Here is a 20,993-nt window from a genome sequence, read left to right on the forward strand (position 1 = left end):
TCTCGCACCAGGAAAGTTCCTCGACTGTTTCCTGGATTCAGCAGCAACCTCTCAGCATCTTTGCGCCCCATTTTACTGAAGTACCACCTGTGGAAAGACGACACATGAATAAACAACACTCAAAAAGCTCAGTTCTCCACCAAAGCCAGCGTTGTCTCGCACCAATTCAAAGGAATAAACCAGAGCGGCACCAAAGTTTGGGCCCCATTCACACCTACAAACTTCAGGTTGCTTGAAATCAGACTTGAGTCCGCATTGGTTCCTTTTGCCCAGTACGAATATAAGAATTGCACTTGGGTGTGAACTAAAAAAAAACCCCCAAAACCTGAGGAGTGAGGCATAAAGGAGGTTGTCTCAATCTGAATCAGGAGACAAACTCTGATCAGGTCCTCCAGGTTGAAGAAATCAGAAAACCAAAATACCAAAACTTTAAAAAATAAAAAATCAAGCTTAGACTTTCATTCCTGCAAGATGCTGGGATAAATCATGTAGTTCACAAAACGCAATCCTCCATCATGTCTGGCCAGGCCTTCAGTGACTCTGTTACATTAAAACCTTCGTCTGAAGCCGTAGCTGGGCTGCATCTTCTAACTGAAGTTTTTGGCGGGGGTGATAAATGAAAGCAATTTAAAGAAACATGACCAGTGATGGGCCGGTGACCTTTCCAGGGTGTACTCTGCCTCTCGGCCAATCACAGCTAGGACAGGCTCCAGCGACCCTGAACAGGTTTACACTGGTACGGGAAAATGAACGAATGATGCCACCATAGTGACAACAATTATGGATAGATTAGCCAAATTAGAAAACAAGCACAGCAATAACCCCAAGGGTGTCGGTGCAAAACCTCCACTTTCTTGCATGATTTTGCCAACTAAAAAAATCCAACTCATGGACACGTGCAATCCCAGATATTTACTTGCTTCAATCATTAAAGGTGGAATGTGTAGCTTCTTCATATTTTGAGCTGGATTGTGCTTTGGGCCATGTGAGACGTGATGGCGCTAGCGTCATTGGATGGATTAATAACGCCATAAAAAAGCTGTGACAAAGTCTTACTCTTCTGCCTGGATGGAGTCAGCAGGGGCCACGTAATTGCTGGGGATGTAGCCGCTCTTCCCAGTGTTGATGGAGCGAGCCTCCCACCAGTCTCCTTCTCTGCACGGGGACGACCACACAGGAGAGATGAGACAAATGGGCTTGTCTGACGTTTGACGATATGACTGATGCCAGGGATGAAACATTAGTAACGATGGCTGGGAATTTACAAGCCATCCCTGTGTACATTTATCTGGATCAGGGGTCGGCAACCCAAAATGTTGAAAGAGCCATATTGGACCAAAAACACAAAAAACAAATATGTATGGAGCTGCAAAAAATGAAAAGTCTTGTATAAGCCTTAGAATGAAGACAACACATGCTGCATGTTTCTATATTAGTTATAACTGGGGGAATATTTTTTTTTTCATTATGCACTTCGAGAAAAAAATCGAAATTTCGAGAAAAAAGTCGAAATGTCAAGATTAATGTTGAAGTACAATCTTGAGACAAAAGTCGAAATGTTAAGAAAAAAGTCGAAATGACGAGAAAAAAGTCGAAATGTCAAGATTAATGTTGAAGTACAATCTTGAGACAAAAGTCGAAATGTTAAGAAAAAAGTCGAAATGAAGAGAAAAAAGTCGAAATGTCAAGATTAATGTTGAAGTACAATCTTGAGACAAAAGTCGAAACGTCAAGAAAAAAGTCAAAATTTCGAGAAAAAAGACGAAATATCGAGATTAAAAAGGAAAGGAAAAAGGAAGAAAAAAGGAAACAAAGAAGAAAAAAATAGAAAAAAAGGTGAAACATTTTTGAAAAAGCTCCAGGAGCCAATAGGGCAGCACTAAATGTGGCTCTGGAGCCGCGGGTTGCCGACCCCTGATCTGGATCTTTCTACGAAACATTAATATACAAAGAAAGTGAAGAAATATTTTACGTGTTATTGATGATCTGGAAGCGATCTCCCTTTTTAAACGTTAGATCATCTGCTGTTCTGGCTTCATAGTCATACAAGGCCACAAAGAAGGTAACACCACCTAAAACCAATACAGGAATAAATAACATGAGTTTGTGAAAGTGGGTAAAGAGACAGGAAACAGCGATGCAGGTAACAGACATGTGGCATATGAGCAAGGTGACGTGCAAACAGGTTTATTTGGATAAATCCCATCTCGCCACGGTCTGTATTGATTTCCTCAGCTTGTAATTTTATTGTGTATGCGGCCGGCCGGCTTGGAAATATGGCCGTGGCTGCACGGGCAGACAGTTAAGTTTATACACAAGCCAAAGACGAGTCGGGACATCAAACCAGTTTCTTATGAGACGTGTCATAATGTCATAATCATGTTGAGATTAGCAGGGGAAGGTTACTGCGGCGAGAGGTCAAATGACTCATTAAACGCCACAGTTCACTACTTCGTGGTTTATATCGGCTCATCCTCACATCCAGTGTCAACGTCCTGTAAAACACTGAACCTATAATCCTAAATGAATGACTTTCACGCGGCCGCTGACAACAGTGCTGTCAGCAATGAGGCTATTATCACCTGCAGAAAGCAGACACCGCAGTGGTGTCACCTTCATCCCCCTCTGAGTGCAGATAATCCAGCACAGATTAGGATTACAACCCAAATCCCACCTAAACGGGAAGGTTCAGTCCGAGGATCATAGTTGAGAGCAGGACTCGTGTTAACTGTCAAAACTGTAAGACACACAGACCGGCTGAAGCGGTGACACTTTTGCTAATAAGATGGTAAAAGTTGGCCTCAATGTTGAGTGTGTTCCCATGTTTTCTCTCATTTACATGTACGATTATCAGGTTTTGCAGCAGCAATGATTTAATGTATACCGTTTGTGTGGAAAATAAAGAACTCTGAATATAATCTATATATGCATGCATAGCAATAGGTTAATAAAAGGGGAAAAGTCAAATTTATTCATTAAAACACAATGTATTGGTTGTAACTAAGAGTCCACTTTGAAGTTCAAGATATTTTATCAGCTTTTACTGCAATTGTACCTCGTCACTTCATGACAACACTATCTCGTGATTATGGGACTCGTACCCCTCTCATTCACACCCATTTCCCCCGGTACAGAAGGTACCAAACCAACTGGGGGCTTTATTTAATGACATCTAAGAGCTATTATTCAAAGGGAACAAGATGGCCACAGTATTGCTTATCATGCATTAAAATAAATAAATGTTCATTAAAAAAAAGTGACAACAGTCAGTCATTCACCAGCGTTCCTACTGCACTGAAGCACAGTTTGGATTGTCTAGTTGATGTTAATCTGGGTGTTGATTTGTACATGTCACATGCTTCACTTCTCTGGTGGGTTGCATGTCTAATCAATTATGTGCAGAGGATTTTTCTTCTGCATCTGCTGGTCCTGCAGAGTTCAATCCAGAGGAACCAATCCCCAGGTTCTTCAGGATGTTGACTCTTTGTGACCGACCTCCGGGGGCACAAGGGACTACACAGTTGTTTACAGGCTCCCTTTTTTTTTTTACATTATCATGAGTTAGAAAAAGAAGTAGATCACAAATATTAATGAAAAGTAAAAATGACAGTAAAAAAAAAGGCTTTTAGTGTTTCTTGTTTTTGTTTTTTTCAAAGAAAAGTTGCAGTGTTCTGAACCTCAAGGCCAGGAAAATAGAAACTTGACATTTAGAAGTCATGCTTAACTGTGACCACATTCATCAAAACAGGATATTTCACAAAACACAAGCAAACAGCTGCAAGAATACAAATGTTAAATGAATACAGTTGGAAATGGATGCATCAAACCATGTCTTTCCTCCAGACTGTGACCACACCGTGCACAACTACACCGCAGAAATGACAGAAAATACTGATGAAGCAAGGGCTGCAACGGAAGATTCATACACGGGAGCAAATACACAAGACTTGGCATTTCAGCTAATATTTTCTCTCATTCTTGATACAAGATGCTAGCTGGGGAACATTATTCACTGTCATCCGCTGAGCCAAGACACTGGATCTGCTGTACGTCAAATCTCAGCAGCTGGATGTTAATCAAGCACAAGTATAGTGAGGAGAAGGTGATTCACCACAGTTTTACAATCACGTGTTCATTTTTTATGTTGTTTTTTTTTAAATCATGTGACCTGGAGCAATCTGTAAGTAAATCCAAATGGTTGTTGGACTATATACAGTACAGCACCGCCTTCTGTCTGTTCTGTCTTTTCATAAGCCATGAAATATGATGAAATGTAGTTAAACTGAAGTCGTATGACTTTGAAGAAAAAGAAGGAGCTTATCATCAAAACAGACCAGATAGGAAGAGCCTTTCTGTTCTGGGCCAAAGTGAACATCTTCAATATTTTATCCAACCGGGTTATGAGGTTCAAGCCTTTACCGCCTGTGTTGTAACAGAACAAGACATGTCTGTGTTGTTGGTAAATAACGGGCTCCTAATTATGACAAAGTCTTCTTGTCTGCGAGGCCACGCTCATTTGTGACTGCGTTGCTCATTACTGAAATTAAGCGGTCATGCCCGTGTTTCACCCATCCACAGGATTTTGGGACCCTGTCCCACGGACTTAAACTCTGCCATCTGTCCTGTTTATGATCTGCAATCACGAACCCATTTGTCTAGAATAGTCAATCTGGCCTTAATATCCTTATTAATGGCGACATGCTAGGGCTGTGCGATTAATCGATTTTAAATCTAAATCGGATTTATTAATCACAATCGATGTTAAAAAAAGGAAAATCGGAAAATCGATTTTCCTTTTTTGCAGCTGCATTACAGACAGAGCTCGTCTAGTCATCTTTGTTTGGTCAAGAAAATTGTAAATGTTGTCACTTTACTAAACTCAAGGAGGATTTACAGTATCTTTCAATTGCACTTCATTCCCAATAGGGAAATTTGTTTGCTATTTTTCTTTAAAAATAAAGATAAAATATTTGAAACAATTTATTCCATTGTCTTTTGTAGTTTTACCAAAAAAAAATCGAAATCGAAATCGAAAATCGGGTTTTCAGAGAAAAAAAAAAATCAGGATTTTATTTTTGTCCAAAATCGCCCAGCCCTACGACATGCAAAAAAATACTACTCACTTGAGACGGCACCTGAGAAGGAATTGGACATAGGACCGGAGAAGGAGGTCGACATTCCCCCAAAGGGGGTCATGGCAGACGAGGAGCCCCCAAACGGTGTGAGGGCGTGGTTGAAATTCACAACTCCAGAGCCGGAGGACGACGAGGGAGGCTGATTCTGCTGCAGCTGGGTGGGTTCTGGTGCGTAGTGGCCGGCGTGAGGCGTGGTGGCGGTGGCAGCGGGGTCTGACGCGGGGGAGTTCTCTTGCTGATACTTCATCGTCGGGCCTTTGTCCTCCTTGCTCTTTATGCAGCCCATCGTCTCGCCCCTCCTGGACGCATGCAAGTAGAAGAGGAGGTTGATTTAATCACAACGGAATTGAGAATACAGGGCTGCAGCGAGCGAAGAGCTCGGGGAGGAGCAGGATTAACAGCTGCAACATGAGGCCTGCATGCACTGGAACAAATATTATGAAATGAAAATGTATTGACTTCATATTATCATGTAAATCTTTTTTTTTTTCTATTGTTCTTTCGACCAATAAGACTATAAGCTGTGCTGTAGCAGGACATATTGGTAAATACTAAATCCGCTTGGATCACTGATGACTCATGACTGAACGTGGCCATGAGCATTCAACACTCATTTTCACTGTTCTGATCAAACACTTGATATTCTTGCTCCCTTGAGCATTTTCTTTCTTCCAACAAACGTAAAGAGACCCAGGTTGATGCTTATATATTTCTGTTTTATTTACACAACATTGAGATCAATAGATTGTTTTAATTTCTCCCTCGTTCATTTACATCCACTTGTTCTTTCTGCCACTCACTGAACTGACTGAGCTGTAGTATCCGAGTACTGAGTATGGAGCTGCAGCATTGGCTCTGAGGGCGTAGCCGTTGATCATTAATGTAACATCGTCCTCTCTGTGACTGAGCAGAGCTCTGGTTCAGAGGAAGTGCTGAACTCAGCTGCAGCTCTCCTTTTTCTGGCACTGGTTGAGAACCAGGAAAACTGCTCAGATGGTGTAAACTGTTCAGGCATCCTCATTTCAAATGTCGCTACATGTGCTGCCAAAGCCAAAGTTAAATTGAGACATTGCTAACTGCTAAGTAGCTAAAGTGGTAACAACTAGCCATTGGCTGTGCCGGCCATCAATTAAAAGACCTCACATCTAAATTATACACACATTTTGTGCTCTATGCAATTTTATTCGATGTGATACAAACAAAATTCAACAGCAATCCTGTTGTCATGGATATTTAACTTAGATAATAGAGACCAAACTGTAAAAACCTATTCTTTCTTTTGTTAATTCTTTGGCATCCTTGGAAGATTAATTTTATCTGATTTAACTTAATTACAGAGAAGTATGATATTGCTAACCATGTCTCATTTTTTTTTAGGGTTCCTCTTATGTCAGTTTATTTTAATTTTTATTTATTTATCTTATTTTTTTGTTTTTTTTTGTTTTTTTTATTGGTCGGTACTTACTTTGGGACCTGTTTATAATTACATATTTTGCAGTGTGTGTGTTTTGGGGTGTTTGTTATGTTAAGTTTTGTGTCCTTATTTACTTTATTTATTTATTTATTTATTTATTTATTTATTATTATTTTTTTGAGTGTGTATGGTAAAATATAAAACGGGGTATTCTGTCGAACCCTTTAAAAGAAATGTTTATTGTGTAATATAATTTACATGGATTACCCAATAAAGAAACATGTTAAAAAAAAAAAACTGTAAAAATGTCTATTTCTTCAGCAAAATTCAACAATTTTACTTGAGGATCAATAGAGATGGGCTGGAACCGGTGCACCCCAGTGGTGAGTGGAGGAACTGCAACATAGACTACTTTCTGGTTGGCGTACTAGCAAAGGTGACGTAGCCCCATAGATGCCAGAACTGGTTATAAGCAAGAGTAAAAACTTTCTTTAGGTGAGGATGATGCCAAACCACCTCAAAAACCTTTAGGCTTGAACTAAAAGAAGTCATGTATTTTCACAAATACAGGTATTTACACACCAGAAAAAATTATCCTTTGGAAAACTTAATTCAGTGTCAGAAAATTTGAGTTAATGTTACTAATCAGTGTGCAGCTTGTATTGTTATGGTTTCGCACAGTGATGTATGGACAGGATTTATTTAATCATTGTTCTTTGAGAATTAAGCGACCCTTTGGGACCAAGTTCAGATACACATCTTGAGCAGAGTTTTCACCTTTATTCCAATTTCATCATGTATGGTTTATTCAAGGATCAACAGCTACTTGTTGCTCACTTGCCAAGCGCGTTGCTTCTCTGAAATCCTGCCTCCTCCCCACCTGTCGGCGGTGATTCTGTGCACGAGGGTTAAGTTATGTTCATAACCTCCAATATCTCTACTTATGTCAAATAAATGGAAACTGATTAGATGTGAGCTTAAACACCAAAACTCAAGTGTTTTATTATTAATAAAGCCTTTTCATTTACTGCAGTGGCAGACAGGATGCAGAAGGAAGTCAGCTGTTAAACTAACAATCAAATGACAACCAAAATACACAACGTGACAAAAAACTAAAACATAATAAACCAAGGATGAGAAGAAAATCAAAAAAAGTATCAATGGACACAAAAAACAAGATAAGAGCTCAAAGCTAAAGATGGTTGAAAGATATATACACTGTGTATAAATAACCAAAAGTAGACAGCTGCTAAATAACTAAAAGACAAAAAAATAACAATTATAAACCGATGAGTAGATGCAGCAAATATGCTCATGCTTTTTTTTTAATTGAAAGTTAAAAAACATAGAAAAATATCAACTTGTTTTATCTTTCACATATTTATTGGTGGAGGAGTAGAGACCCTTTCTTCCTCTCGCCTGTCGATGCTTCAACCTGACCTCGCTAGAAGACCTAGAAACATTATCGCGTCTCCATCTGCGTGATTGCCGTTCCTCTTTGTAACATATTTTGGACTGAGTCAATCTTCCATGAGGTGAAGGCCCCGAAAAATGTGGAGACAATCAGACATGCTCGTAAAGAAGTCTGAGCACGCGGAGATCTGAACGGTCTCTTTCGCCAACAATAACGGCTGCAGGACTTGGACCTGGTTGACTGGCACTTACACGGTACGGTGCAGTGAAACAATAGAAGCAAAAAAACCAGGGTTTTAATCACGAGCGGCGTAGATATTCGGTCTGTAAGCGCACAAGATAAACAGTGCTACTGAGCAGGACGGTGGCACAGATGCTGACAGCAGTGATGAGGACAGCAGCTCGCCGAATTACAGGGTCATAATCACACAATCATCAGTTATTAGAGAGGATCTGCTGCTGTGGTAAATACGTCCTACTCTGATTCTGGAGCAGTGGCCTTGATGTTGGGAGGTGGGAGGGATTTTTTCCTCATCCTAGAGGGAGGTACATAATCAAGAGTTCACTGAGTTCTCCAGCTGAGCTACCGGGGGAACCAGCAAAAATGGGGACAGGCCGCAGAAACCCTCCCAACATTTGGTGCACTTTCCACAAATTAAACGTACAAGCGGTTAAACTGCAACGTGCACCTCATCGTCATCTACAAATCTACAAAAAAAAAGAAAAAAAAAAGAGTGTTCCATCTCAGGATGTGCTTCGAAATCAAACTGATTTCTTACAAAACGTTTCAAATGAATATGCCAATAAATCTAATCTCAGATGTTAGATATGCAGCCAACAAGTTGAGAACACTGGCACAGAAAAGAGATCTCTCTTTTTTTTTGTGTGCAAGCCAAGACTTTCCTTCTGCCTCAGGATGAAACTGCCGTCATGGAAAGCACGAGGCTTCACTCAGTGGTTGACTGCGATGGATTCTGTGTTTCATTATCAGACAGATGAGAGGCTGGCGCGTCTGGTCAGTGCAACACACGAGCCAGTGTTGCAGGAGTATTTGCTCTTTAAACAGAGCATTTCACCAGTAGTTTCAGTAGAGCAACATTGCTCCTGTAAATGTGGTTGCTCTGAAAAAGATGTCTCAGGACTTCTTCAAAGACAGTTTAAGGTTAATACATTCAGGGGATTGATTGGTGGCCTACTTGTTAAAATAACTTATATGCTGATATGTAAAATTCAATCTTTGGTCCTGTTGGCTCAGAGCGCTGATGATTAAGTGTCGAGCTCCTAGTTAATGTCTGACCTTTGCTGCAAATGACTCCTATTCGTCTCGTTTTGCATGGTCTGATCTCCCATCACCTCAACAAGAGAAGTAAAAATGACCCCTGATACATTAGATGGAGAAGACAGAAATGTTTAATAACTTAGTTTTTGTCTTTTTGCATTGTTTTCTAGCGCTGTTAATGCGAGTCGGGGAGTTTACGTGTCAAGAAAACAGAATTATTGGATTAGACCAATTGAAACCATAGTTTTAAAGTACATGGAAATACCTCAGTCTGACTAAAATCAAACTAGAGTGAACGTCTGAACTAAATCACTTGAATCATGTTGTTGAAGTGGAGCTAATCTTTACATGTAAACGTTCAAGTGGACTGAAACAGTTCCTCCCTTGGACCAAAAGCATGCAATACAGAGAATAAGAAAGTGTAAAGGGAACAACGATTTATTTGCCGTTTTGGTTTGTAGTTCGATAGGTCAACCAGAAAATCCCAAATACCGGTAGCCATTACTATCACCAGAGTCTGACTTCCTTTGGTCAGTTTTCCTTTGCATCCATGTGCACTGGCTCAAAGACAAGCATTTGACTAAAATCCCTAGTAGCTCTTCGGCCGTAGCTGGACTAAACTGAGCACATAAATGTTAACGTTAGCCTCTTGAACAAGGGGAAGATTTATCAACTGCTATATGGAATGCTGGGAAAACTTATCTGGGATCTCAAAGACCGTGTACATTTAACATATTATCAGGTCATACTGATTTTTCCACCTTTGTTGATTGTCAACTGAAGCTGTGCAAAGGTTTTGTTTTTCTTCTTTTCATTTCATTTAGCTTATGCAAGTGGTAATATGAACAAATGTTCTGCTGCATTTAGTGGAAAGATCTGCAGCAGTCGATAAAAAGACGACTTTGACAGCAACAATCCCAGATGCAGCGATGATGATTAGTTATTTTGCTGTAAGGTGCAATAGAAAAAAGAGAAAAAAACAGCTCCCAGTCACCGAGCCAGTTTCCTTTTTATATATTTAGCTTAAATTCAAAACAAAAATCCACCTTTAAAAAAAAATCATGCTAAAGAAGCAAAACCAGTTCCGGCTAAGCAATGTTTGATCACAGTGAAGTGGGAAAAAACCCCTTCATGACAACAATCACAGGAGACGGCCATCCACCCGGTCCATTAAGAGTGAAAGAACAGAAAGAGAGAAAAGAGGGAAAGCAAATGAGAGAGACAAAAAGCAAAACAACAGGTAACCAAAGTAAGTAATCCTAGTTCAGGAACATCTAGCTCTGAAGCCACAGATACTGATCTGCTGAGTTGGAGCAGAAATGCAGGACCAACGACTGAAAAAGGAGGATTAGTGAACTGAGTGAAATGGTGCATCATTGGAAGTAATTTAAAAAAATGAAAGAATTCTTTAAATTTTAACGAAAATGTTTCAATTGCATCCTTCCTTTTAATAAAATACAAAAACAAAACATTAAGTATGATTATTTTCTTTTATTTGTTTAGCTCAAAAGGTCCCTCTACAGGCTTGTAGGTGACGCTGCTTTTGCGACACTGTCTGGGATTTCTCGTCTTTCTTGTTCACTCATTCGTGATTCCTTTCGTCATTACTTTTACTTCTTGTGTTTCTTAGTTGCCTCTGTATCTATGTGAGATAACTGTATCATTGTTGCTGTGCGACATAGTAAAGTCATAAGTAGCTTTTGCAAAAGACATCAGGGCTTAAAGTTACTTAGTCGAACTTGGTCGGGAGACCAGAAGTGATTGATGACACTTCCTAAAACTAATCCGATATGCTTTCAAATGAAATCAAAAGTGATATTTTAACATGAAAACTCATTTGTGTTGCTTTCACCTCATATCGTTTCCCATCAAGGTTACGATACAGAGTGTAGGAAAAGACTTACAATGTCATTTCATCTGACCGTTTGCGTGTAGACAGGAAAACACAGGCGAGGCGGACCATTCCTCATGGAAAGTCTTCAAACGTTGTGATGATTTACAACGTTTCAGGATCATTTCAGCCAGCTCTAGCTATTAAGCGTTCACAAAGAAACAATGTTTTTAGCCTCATTTTAAAAGTAGAGATGGTGCCTGCCTCCTGAACCCAAATGTGGAGCTGGAATCCCGAGAAAAACCTGCGGTCTGACAACGAAGCACGCTGTTGTGTAGCACGATGAGCTCTATGAGACACTGCAGAGTTTGGTCATTAGCAGCTTTATACTGTACAACCAGAACCCCCAGCGTGTTGGATACAGCCATTTACTACACTGGTAAACAAAAACAACCAACACCTGCTAACATTTCGTTTTTGAGTGCAAAAGGATTGTTTTTAATTCGGCTCGGGAGTAGATGTTCATTTCTACAAAAGGTGCCTTGCTTTAGTTCGGAAAGTTAGTCACAAACAATGTTTCTTTACCTGAAACACATAATTATTGACTGTAATGTCTAACTTGAACTCACAGACATAAACTAGTCTATCTATCTCAGAAAGTTGTGATTATCAGGGACTGAGGCCCACCACAGCCTGCAGAGCTAAAACTGATATTTAAACATGAAACAAAGTATTTTTATGCTGCTATAGGTAAGTTGCTGAAAGGCATTAATTTTAACTCAAGAAGACGACTTCATTTATTGAACCGTGTCACCATCTTATTCATAATGTACATTTAAACTGCATGATTTTAAGAGATTTGCCATAAAAGGTTGTTAGAAAATGATCTTGTCTTTATATTATGCGTCTTAAACAGTGTAATATATAAAGAAACACCCACTGGAGCATATCATAGAGGGTGTTTATGCACAAACCTGCTCACTTATCATATTTTATTAACACAGAAGCATGAAGCGTGTCATATTCAGTTGAACATTGAGCTAAAACCACTCTCTACAGCGTGCTGGAGTGCACACAAACCACATGTCCTGCGGTAAGTTTCTGGTGTTAACACACAAATCCAAGTCTCACAATTCCCCTCAAATCCAGAGTGATAAGTAAAAGCAGTGCGGAGGCAAAGAAAACACTGATAAAATTCATCTTAGACTCTGTACGAGCACAAAGGGAGGGATTTAAGAGTTAGCGTGTGTAGAGAGAGAGGGGGGGACAGCAAATGACGACAGGGTGTCTGAATCAGAGGGGAGCCACCGGGCATCGGCCCTATAACAGCTGGAACTACAAGGAGGATTATGAGACGGAGGATTTGTCCTAAGAGGATAGCAACAGAAGAATATGTAAAAACAAACACATAAATAAATAATGAGAGTGGCCACCAGGGGCTTGTGGCTAAACCAGCAAAGACCCCCTGCCTCCATAGATGTTCTGACCCTGAACAAATTCAGAGGGCTCTTAGTCTGACAGGCTCATGCAGATTTCCAGCTGTGATGACACAGAGTGGGCATGCCTTGCCTGGAGTTAATTCCCAATCGATCGTCTGAATCAGCCATCCATTACATAATAGCATTGTGGGGTTTGGCTGCACAGGCCAGTGCAATGGATTCATTGAAAATTATATGCCCTGGGTGCTAATTTAAAGCCACGATGGGCACACGGTCACACCTCAGCATGTAAATGCATCCATGCAAAAAAATTTGCAGGCAGACTTTGGAAATACTGAATCTTTAACGTCCAAATATTCGACTGATTTACTTTTTTTTTTCTTTGTGAAGTCTGCTCAGCTCCACGCAAGCTCATTCCTGAGCTTCACCACCGCAAAAACAGAAGGAAAGTCTGTCTCGCTGCTAATTATAGAAATGTATTGTAATTGCGGACAACATCCCACTGCCCCCAGGATGATAACATGACCTACAACTGCAGATTGCACGAAAACATTAGAAGACAGCCGGTTGCAGCAGTTAGAGCCAAAAAGAAACAATGACGGAGGAAGGTGAAGAGTTTAACGGAACACTGTCAGGTTAAAATAACCCTAGGTCTATTATTAGATGGTAACGACTGTAAACTTTCATTAAGGATAAAAAAAATGACATGAATCAAGTACATTTTAGGTTGCAATCAAGCACCAACAATCTCACTTCAGGACTGATGCCAATTTGGAAAGAAGAAAGGTTGCAGTAAATCGGATCACCACTAGGGGCGGGCTCCAAAGAGAGTTAAGGCTGAGTAAGTTATGGTTCTGCGTCAAAACGACGCCGTGCCTACGGCGTAGGGTACCTCCCAAAAATTGTAACTACGCGTCGAGGCGACGCAGACCAAACGCGGACGAGAGGGCTGTGATTGGTTCGCTTGGAAGCAACGCATTTCCGGTTTCCGGTTTGAATCAGTTGTGAACTTTCAGCGCTCTTTTCTTTGTGTATGTGTGATTTTTTTTTTTTTTTTGCACAATAGTTGTCCCTATCTCTTTGATTCACTGTGACCGGAAAAAGTCGGATAAACCATTCAGGAAAAGATTGCAAATTAGCGGTCACGGGGGTTACTGCACCGCGGCGAAATGGAGTGACGGAGAAGTCCAAAGGGTTCACGACGGCGTCACGGTCACGGCGTGTGCACGGCGTCGTTTTGACGCAGAACCATAACTCAGACTTCAATCTCATTGCCCCTATGTCAAAATGTAGACAATTTAGAAAATCTAGAACTCTCCATCAGTTCGGTGCTACTTTTCCATAAGTCTACACAAGTCACTTAGTGATGTCGTAAAAGTGTCAAACTAGATCAGTAGTTAAACCCCAGTACAAACCAGGACAGAGGACATGATCTTTCCTCCATTTGCATCTATTGACAGTAGTTTGTGCAACATCTGTAGCTCACTTGCACAGACACAAAACAACATTACAGCCAAGAGGTTTGCAGAATTCTTCCATTCTCACCTAAAATGCTTCTTACTATCCAACAGTAGTCACAGGGTTGCTTTAACTCTGGAATATTCCTGCAAAAGCGGGATGATTTCATGCCAACAAGGACGCAATTAAAATATATTACTGAAGCTCATATACCAAGAGGGAAGAGGAAGCGCTATCAGTGTTGCATGAGTTTTGCTTGACAGAAACCAAAAATTAAAAGGTAAGTAACCTTGACATTCCACTCAGCTTGAATTGACACTAAACTTGGCACAGACTATTTAAAATGCTTTTCTACAGGAAAAAAACCCCACTAGAAAACACATACGTACCTCCACGAACAACTGTTTTAGTACAAACTATGCAATGATGAGAAATATTTGCATGAAAATCAGGAATACTTTATCTCTGAGTGCTCCGCTTCCAGTTGTGTCTGCCATGAAGCATCCTTTCGAGTGTTATGTGTAACAGTCTGGACAATATCTTTGTTTAATATTCCCATTCCAGCAAGGTCAGACGTCCTGGTGAGCAGATAGGGATTTGGTTTCTTACTCGAGGACAAGATAAGCCAGATATTTGCTGAAATCATCCTGTGTTAAGCGTTTAGATTCGTCTAAAGCTGGCCCATTGTCTTTTATTGTGACTGATTACAGGAAATATATGATAAACAGTGAAAAAAACAAAACAATTTATTTATGGACATCTGCGTCAGATCCAGATATTCCCCCGGGGGCCAAAATCTCTCCATGAATATCTGAGGTTTATAGAGGATACTGGATGTTCAAGAGGTTGTGACTCTTAACCTTTTGTCTTTGGAGCTTCCCCCCCGTTTTGGAGGCCTGTTCTCACGCTCTCACCCATTTTTCCTCCATGGAGTGAATTTCGTCGCATAATCCACATTTGGAGGTGCTTAACAGAGGCTCGGACAGCGTTGTACGCTCTAAACCAAAACCACGCGGCCTTGAATCAACATTCAGCACCAGCTGTGGCAGAGAGAAGTTCACTCTTGCTATTCAAACCATTTCTCCGCGCTCTAAAGCTGTGAAATCATTCTTTGCATACTTTGTGTTACACTCTCAAACCTGCAGGAGGTCTTATCGACGAACTTCCTGCAGCTTCCACTTCCCCTGACCACAGTGATCATTCCACAAAGGATTCACAAAACACTGATAACACAGTGAAGAGCTCGGATGTCTCTCTCCCACACTTGCTCCTAACAGTGTGACTGAGATTTTAAAGAATGTTGCCATGCAACTGTAGTTGAGCAAGCTGAAAGTGCAGGGGAGATTCAAGGGGCGTTATTTGTGTTTGCAATCCTGGTGCTCAGAAACGGGGCCATGAACTTGGTGTTTATCACTCTCACCGTGATTTATGTTGTATTATTCAATTAAAAAAAATGACTTTCTTTTTAGAAAGACTGAAAAACATTTGTGATTACTTAGCAATCAAGGAAAGAGGAGAAAAGAATAAACATCATCAAGCAGAAGATCCTGATCATCAGGCAGAGATCTTCTCCTCTGACTGGAGTGGCTTGTAGCCAAGTGTGAAGCAGCCGGGATGAGAATCAGCACCTCAGGTTTCAGCTTGAGACCATGATTCTTGATCTAAAAAGATGAACACCTGAATTCTAGTATTTAACAAGACTGGGCATAATATTGATACAATTAGCACCCTCAGTTCTTCTAGTTTTTGGTTGGCATCAAAATCTATATTTTCAAAATGCAAAAGAAGACACAAAACACAATTCCTTTGTATTTCTGTTGGTTACTTAAAACTTACAATCAATTAACTAACTACAGTTTGTTCCCACAATTTAGAAAAGCACCCAAACTTTCTTGAGAGAGGAAAAGCAAATATTTCTTCTTTTTTCCATGTGTCATTATTTGTCTGAAAAGCTGCATATATTCTGAACAGTCTTCTAAAAAATTAACATTTTTAAAGCGGACAAATGAAGAAAATGAACTTCATTCAGTACCTCTGTTATCTGGCAGAGCAGATATATTAGAAACAGAAAATAAAAAGGCTATATTATTACTGCGTTTAGCGAGGTTCTGTGATGGACCAGTACTTTTCACTATGAGCTTCCCCTGGGCTTACTCTCATTATTATGCAGATGACACCCAGCTGAAGCAGCATAGAACAAATTAGTTAATTTAATTACATGCCTTGAAGGCATAAATACGTGCATGACTTATAATTTTCTGCTTGTGAATACAGACAAGACAGAAGTTACTGCTCACAGCAGAGACCTTTTTTCTTCAATTTAGGATTCTCTTTTTTGGATTCCAGTAGAAATCAATGAAAATACTACTTCTTACAGACAAAATCCTTTGTGAACAAGCTGCATTGTGGCTCTAAGTCTGCATGCTTCCCTATCATCCCAACAGAACCCGTCTCCCTCATAGTTTCAAAAGTTCCCAAAAGTGTAATGGGAACAGAGCGTTCATCAGCCAACCTCATCAACCTTTCAGATGTGACTCAAAACCTTCATTCTTGATTAAACTTTTACAGGGCTGCTTCAGGTGACCTGTAATCATCTCTTAGATATGCTGCTGCAGGACCTGCCGGGATGAGTACCTCTCCTCTCCCGCTTTCTTTTTACACTTACTGATCATTGTTAACCTTGTTTCTTTCTCTCTTAACTGCAGGTATCCCTCGTCCTCTTAACACTTCCTGAGTCTGGTTCTAATGAATGTCTCGTCCTGTTTAAACAGAGTTCTTCCTCTCCACCGTCGCCTGTCTGCCGCGTGGATCCTCGGGACGTGGGCTTGAACTGAAACCAACACAGCTTTTCATGAATAATGTCTACATCAAACTGGCTTAAAAACAAATACAGTACATGGCACCAAGGTAACCTCGATCTAGACTATGTTTACACTGCCTGCACAAATCAGATTTTTAGCATATCCAGATTGTGATGTAATGTGTTTGCTACATCAATATTGATTTGCAACTTGTTTCCATGTCTTAAACCTGTCAAAAGTAAACTAAAGTCTGCTCCCAATGGCTGCTGTTTACGTCAATCTTTTTTAAAAAGCAACTTCAAAATGTGCACTTAATGAAAATTCTGAGACAAAGAAATGGAAAGACCAAGTTGTATTTTAAATTTACTGCATTTCAAAATGTTATATTGTTTAAAAGTAGCCTGGCCAGCCAGACACATTCAAATCAGAAAAATTCCCTCTCGAATTGGCTCTGATTCCCCTCTCATACGCAGCCATTTCCACTGGTAAAGAATGTACCAAACCAATCGCAGTGGAGCTGGGGTGGGATTTATGTGATGAGCATCATAGAACCAGTATTTAATGCAATCAAAGTCGCTGCAGAATTGCTAATAACACCTTGAATCAATGTGTTTTCACTCCAAAACCGACTGCAGTCATTCAACATTGTTTCTGCTGCTCTACATGCCGTTTTGGATTGTTTGGTTTATACTAGTGTGGCTTCCCTTCTTTTGTCTCTGATTTCTTGTAAATTCAGTTTCTTCTGTTCTTTGGTACTGCCCCTTTGGAAACCAAAATCCAGAGGAACCAAACTAGTATTTTCCATTGAAGAGGAATACATTTAAAGGGGACCTATTATGGCATCTAATACCTATTTTAAACAGGCCTTGAATGTCTTAAAAACAAGCTTTTGATTGTTTTTGCTAAATAAATTAGAAATTCCGCCTCTGAGCCATGTCTTTATCATCCCATTCTCTAACCTCATTATCTATGCAGGATTCTGAGTGGGCGGGGCTATGATAATGAGGCTCTGTGCTGATTGGCTGCCTGAATGACGCGATACACCACTACGAAAAAATGGTCGAAGCTCCGGCCGGCGGAGTTAGTTGTGGGCGTGGTTTCACGCATCGGAGGCCAACCTATGTAAATCACGCCCGTCGTTACGTAACGACGGGAGCAGAATCTTATTGGCTCGTAGATCCACATCACACTGGACGGCTCATCTGGGCGGCGGTACAGACACTGCAGAATTTGGTTGCTTTCCTCCTTCTCTGAGTTGGCAGGCTGAGGGGAGACCACTTTATAAATGTTAAAGCAAGAGAAAACCTGTTTTTCATAATAGGTCCCCTTTAAGTTTTTTTTAGGTAAAGATTTTGGTTAAAAAGAAATATGAAGGAACTTTTGCAATTTCTAACTTAGAGAACACTTGCCTCTTCCATCAATACTTTGTTGACTCTGTTAGGGTGCGCTCAAAACTAAAAACTCAGTACCGCGCCCAAACATGACTAACCCCTACGGTCCGGCTCATTTGACTAGTATCAGCGCACGACTCCTGGTCTCTAGCACGGCTGGAGGAGGCGTGCTGTGTTTGGGTACGGTTCCACATGTGTGCAGATGAGGGCGTGTATGCAAATAAAAGGAAAGCTGAGATTTTGAAATGAAAATACTCCTTTAATGTTCTTATGTTAGAAACACTGTGTTACTGAATCTCAGAACTTCCATCTCAAGAGAAACATTTTAAATCTCTTTTGCATATCATGAATTATTCATGTCCCAAAATCTGACACTAAAACAGTCCCAGCCTCCTCTGTGGTGTAGATCAGAGGTATTTGGCTGGATGGCAGCCCAGCAGCCAAGCTTATGGTTAGTAAGATTGTTGACTCCTCCATCAATCAGCCAGCAGTCCGGCTGAAACTGTGCCCCGTGTCTTGGACGGCTGTGACTGCTGACCGGAGGGGTCTGAGGAGTTTCTGTGCAGCTTCACTGGGCCTCAGATCTGCGGCAGATGCTGCCTGCCACTGTGTACCACATTCCTCTGATGCCAAATGGTTCAAACTGGGTCTGAAGAGCATCACATGACCACCAACATGTACAACCTCACAGCATCCCAAGAAACATCAGTAACTGGTTCATCATGAGATTTACATTATAATGAGAGTTGATCATGAGGCCTGAGCTGCTAAAAAAAAACACCTTGAGGATTTCTTTTTGGAGCGTTTGAGTGTTTCAGTTTGAAAAACTGCTGCCCAGTCCTTCCTCTCTCTCCTATCAGCACTTTATTCCAGAGGAATTAAAATGTGTTGGATTTATTTGTAACATTATCAGATTAATTTATTGTGACAAAAAGGAAAACAGAGGTCCTCAGTTTGTGCTCGGGCTCACATTAAGCATTGTTCTTCCAGAGAGCAAACATCACATTCTTGAGAGTAACGGGACTCGTGGGAATACCTGAAAGGGTAAATGTGGACTATTTTGGGAGTCTGGCTGTGTTTACAATCATGCATTTGTCAGCGCACAAAAGGGCCGGGTGTCTGAAGCAGCAGCATCGACTAAAGTGGATTGTAAAGCCCATGTGATGGCACGGATTACGCCCGGTCTGCTGGTAAAAAAATGTCCTTAAAGCTCTGTCCTGATCATTTTGGTTTTATAACTTCAGGCAACACACGGTGGAGAGTTTTGCTCAAAAACAGGATATCCAAACACACTCTCCAAAATCAACTGCTGATTAAAAAAAGTACGTCATGTTCAATCCCATGAAGTGAGCATTGGCCTACATTTCTCACGTACCGTGTTTCTTCCTTGAACAACTTTTACTCGATTAGCAGAAATATGCTACACCACATAAACAGATACAACCCAGTCCTTAAAAAGATTGTGTAAAACATGAGCACTGCCTTCTCTAAGGTATTGCTCATCCTGGGAAGCATGATTACTTTAGGTTTGGAAGCTTTTGCAATTGATCTTCATATGTGATTTTAGCAGCAGAACAGGGTGGAGAATCTTTTATTGCCATTTATAAAAAATAAAACTATGTTGCTCAAGTACAAATAATATAGTTTATTTTGTTTGCGTCAAAGTTCCCCATTTATTATCTGAGGTTGACGTCATCAACATCAGAGAAAGACATTAACACCATATATTTAAGTATTGGTGTATCACATTACATGCAGCCATGGATCTGTGGTTTTCCTCAGTTTCCTACCTGGAAGGTTGGTGGATCTGTCCCTAAGTGTGTCTACAAGTCTTTGGGTAGGACACTGAACCACACACCTGCACATAAATCAAAAATGACGCTGCATATAGCATGCTCCCCTTATACCATGGAGGCCTAGCTCCTACACTCGGTCACTGTGAAGCCATGCAGATGTAATAGATACAAGGCTGGTTTGGCATCGTCTTGCTGAAATAAGCAATTCCTTGACTGGAAAAGATTGAATCTGGACAGGATCACATGTTGCTCTAACATGTAACTCCAAAAAACAATACATATCTAACTTTCAGTGTGTCTTCGTGTCTGTAAAAGTTACCTATGGTTTGTACACTATTGCAGAGTCAAACCATCTCTTATACAGAATATAGAAACTTTGATTGGAAACCGTCTTTTGCCTTAAAGACAGAACACCCACAGGACACATTTTACCTCCATCCATCTTTCATTAACTTCAATATTTTTTCTTTGATAGGAATTGTTTTGACTTTTATACATTTTAAAGATGCAGCATCAAACGTTTTCACCGAGATTGGTTTTTAGATGTGGTCCTGAGTCTGAGCAGCTGCTCCTGAGGAGAGTGGTGTCTGTTTTTAATGCAGTGTTGCCTGAAGGCCTGAACATCAAAACCTTCCTCGCTTATTGAAGGTTTGGTCCCACGCATAAAGAAATGTATCTCCTTTCTCAAAATAATACAGTATAATATGACATCATTAAACTTTGTTTTTTTTAATGTTCCTTTTATACTTTTTTTCTTGTTTAGGCTGCTTTACATAAAGTTTATTCTTCCTATATACATAAATGAACTCTAAAAATAGAAAGTAGAACTGTTTTTCTCCAGTTACTCACTGATGAAAATATCCAGAACTCTGTGGACGGTTCTGCGTCTTGCCCAAGGACACTTTGTCACATGATGGAGCTGAAAGCTGAAATCTTACTGATGGTTGAACTATTTACTGATGTCAACCTTCACAAAGTAGCAGCTGCCATGTAATATTTTTACATGACAGAGTTTTATCGGAAAACGGAGCAAGGT

At 40.4% G+C, this 20,993-nt stretch overlaps 1 protein-coding gene across 1 annotated transcript in view; it reads right to left on the minus strand.

Annotated features, from left to right (window-relative positions):
* Positions 1-20,993, minus strand: part of LOC133423697 (tyrosine-protein kinase yes-like) — a 38,320-nt gene that overhangs the window by 15,900 nt on the left and 1,427 nt on the right. The window contains exons 2-5 of the mRNA XM_061713988.1: positions 5,124-5,434; positions 1,973-2,072; positions 1,057-1,155; positions 1-87 (exon numbers count right to left, since the gene is read on the minus strand). The exon at positions 1-87 is cut by the window's left edge and continues 17 nt beyond it. Of these exons, the coding sequence (XP_061569972.1) occupies positions 1-87; positions 1,057-1,155; positions 1,973-2,072; positions 5,124-5,421 (584 nt within the window). The 5' untranslated portion in view covers positions 5,422-5,434. The remainder of the gene's footprint in view (positions 88-1,056; positions 1,156-1,972; positions 2,073-5,123; positions 5,435-20,993) is intronic.

This window comes from Cololabis saira, chromosome 22 (assembly GCF_033807715.1).
Source record: "Cololabis saira isolate AMF1-May2022 chromosome 22, fColSai1.1, whole genome shotgun sequence".
In the NCBI taxonomy this organism is placed as follows: Eukaryota; Metazoa; Chordata; class Actinopteri; order Beloniformes; family Belonidae; genus Cololabis; species Cololabis saira.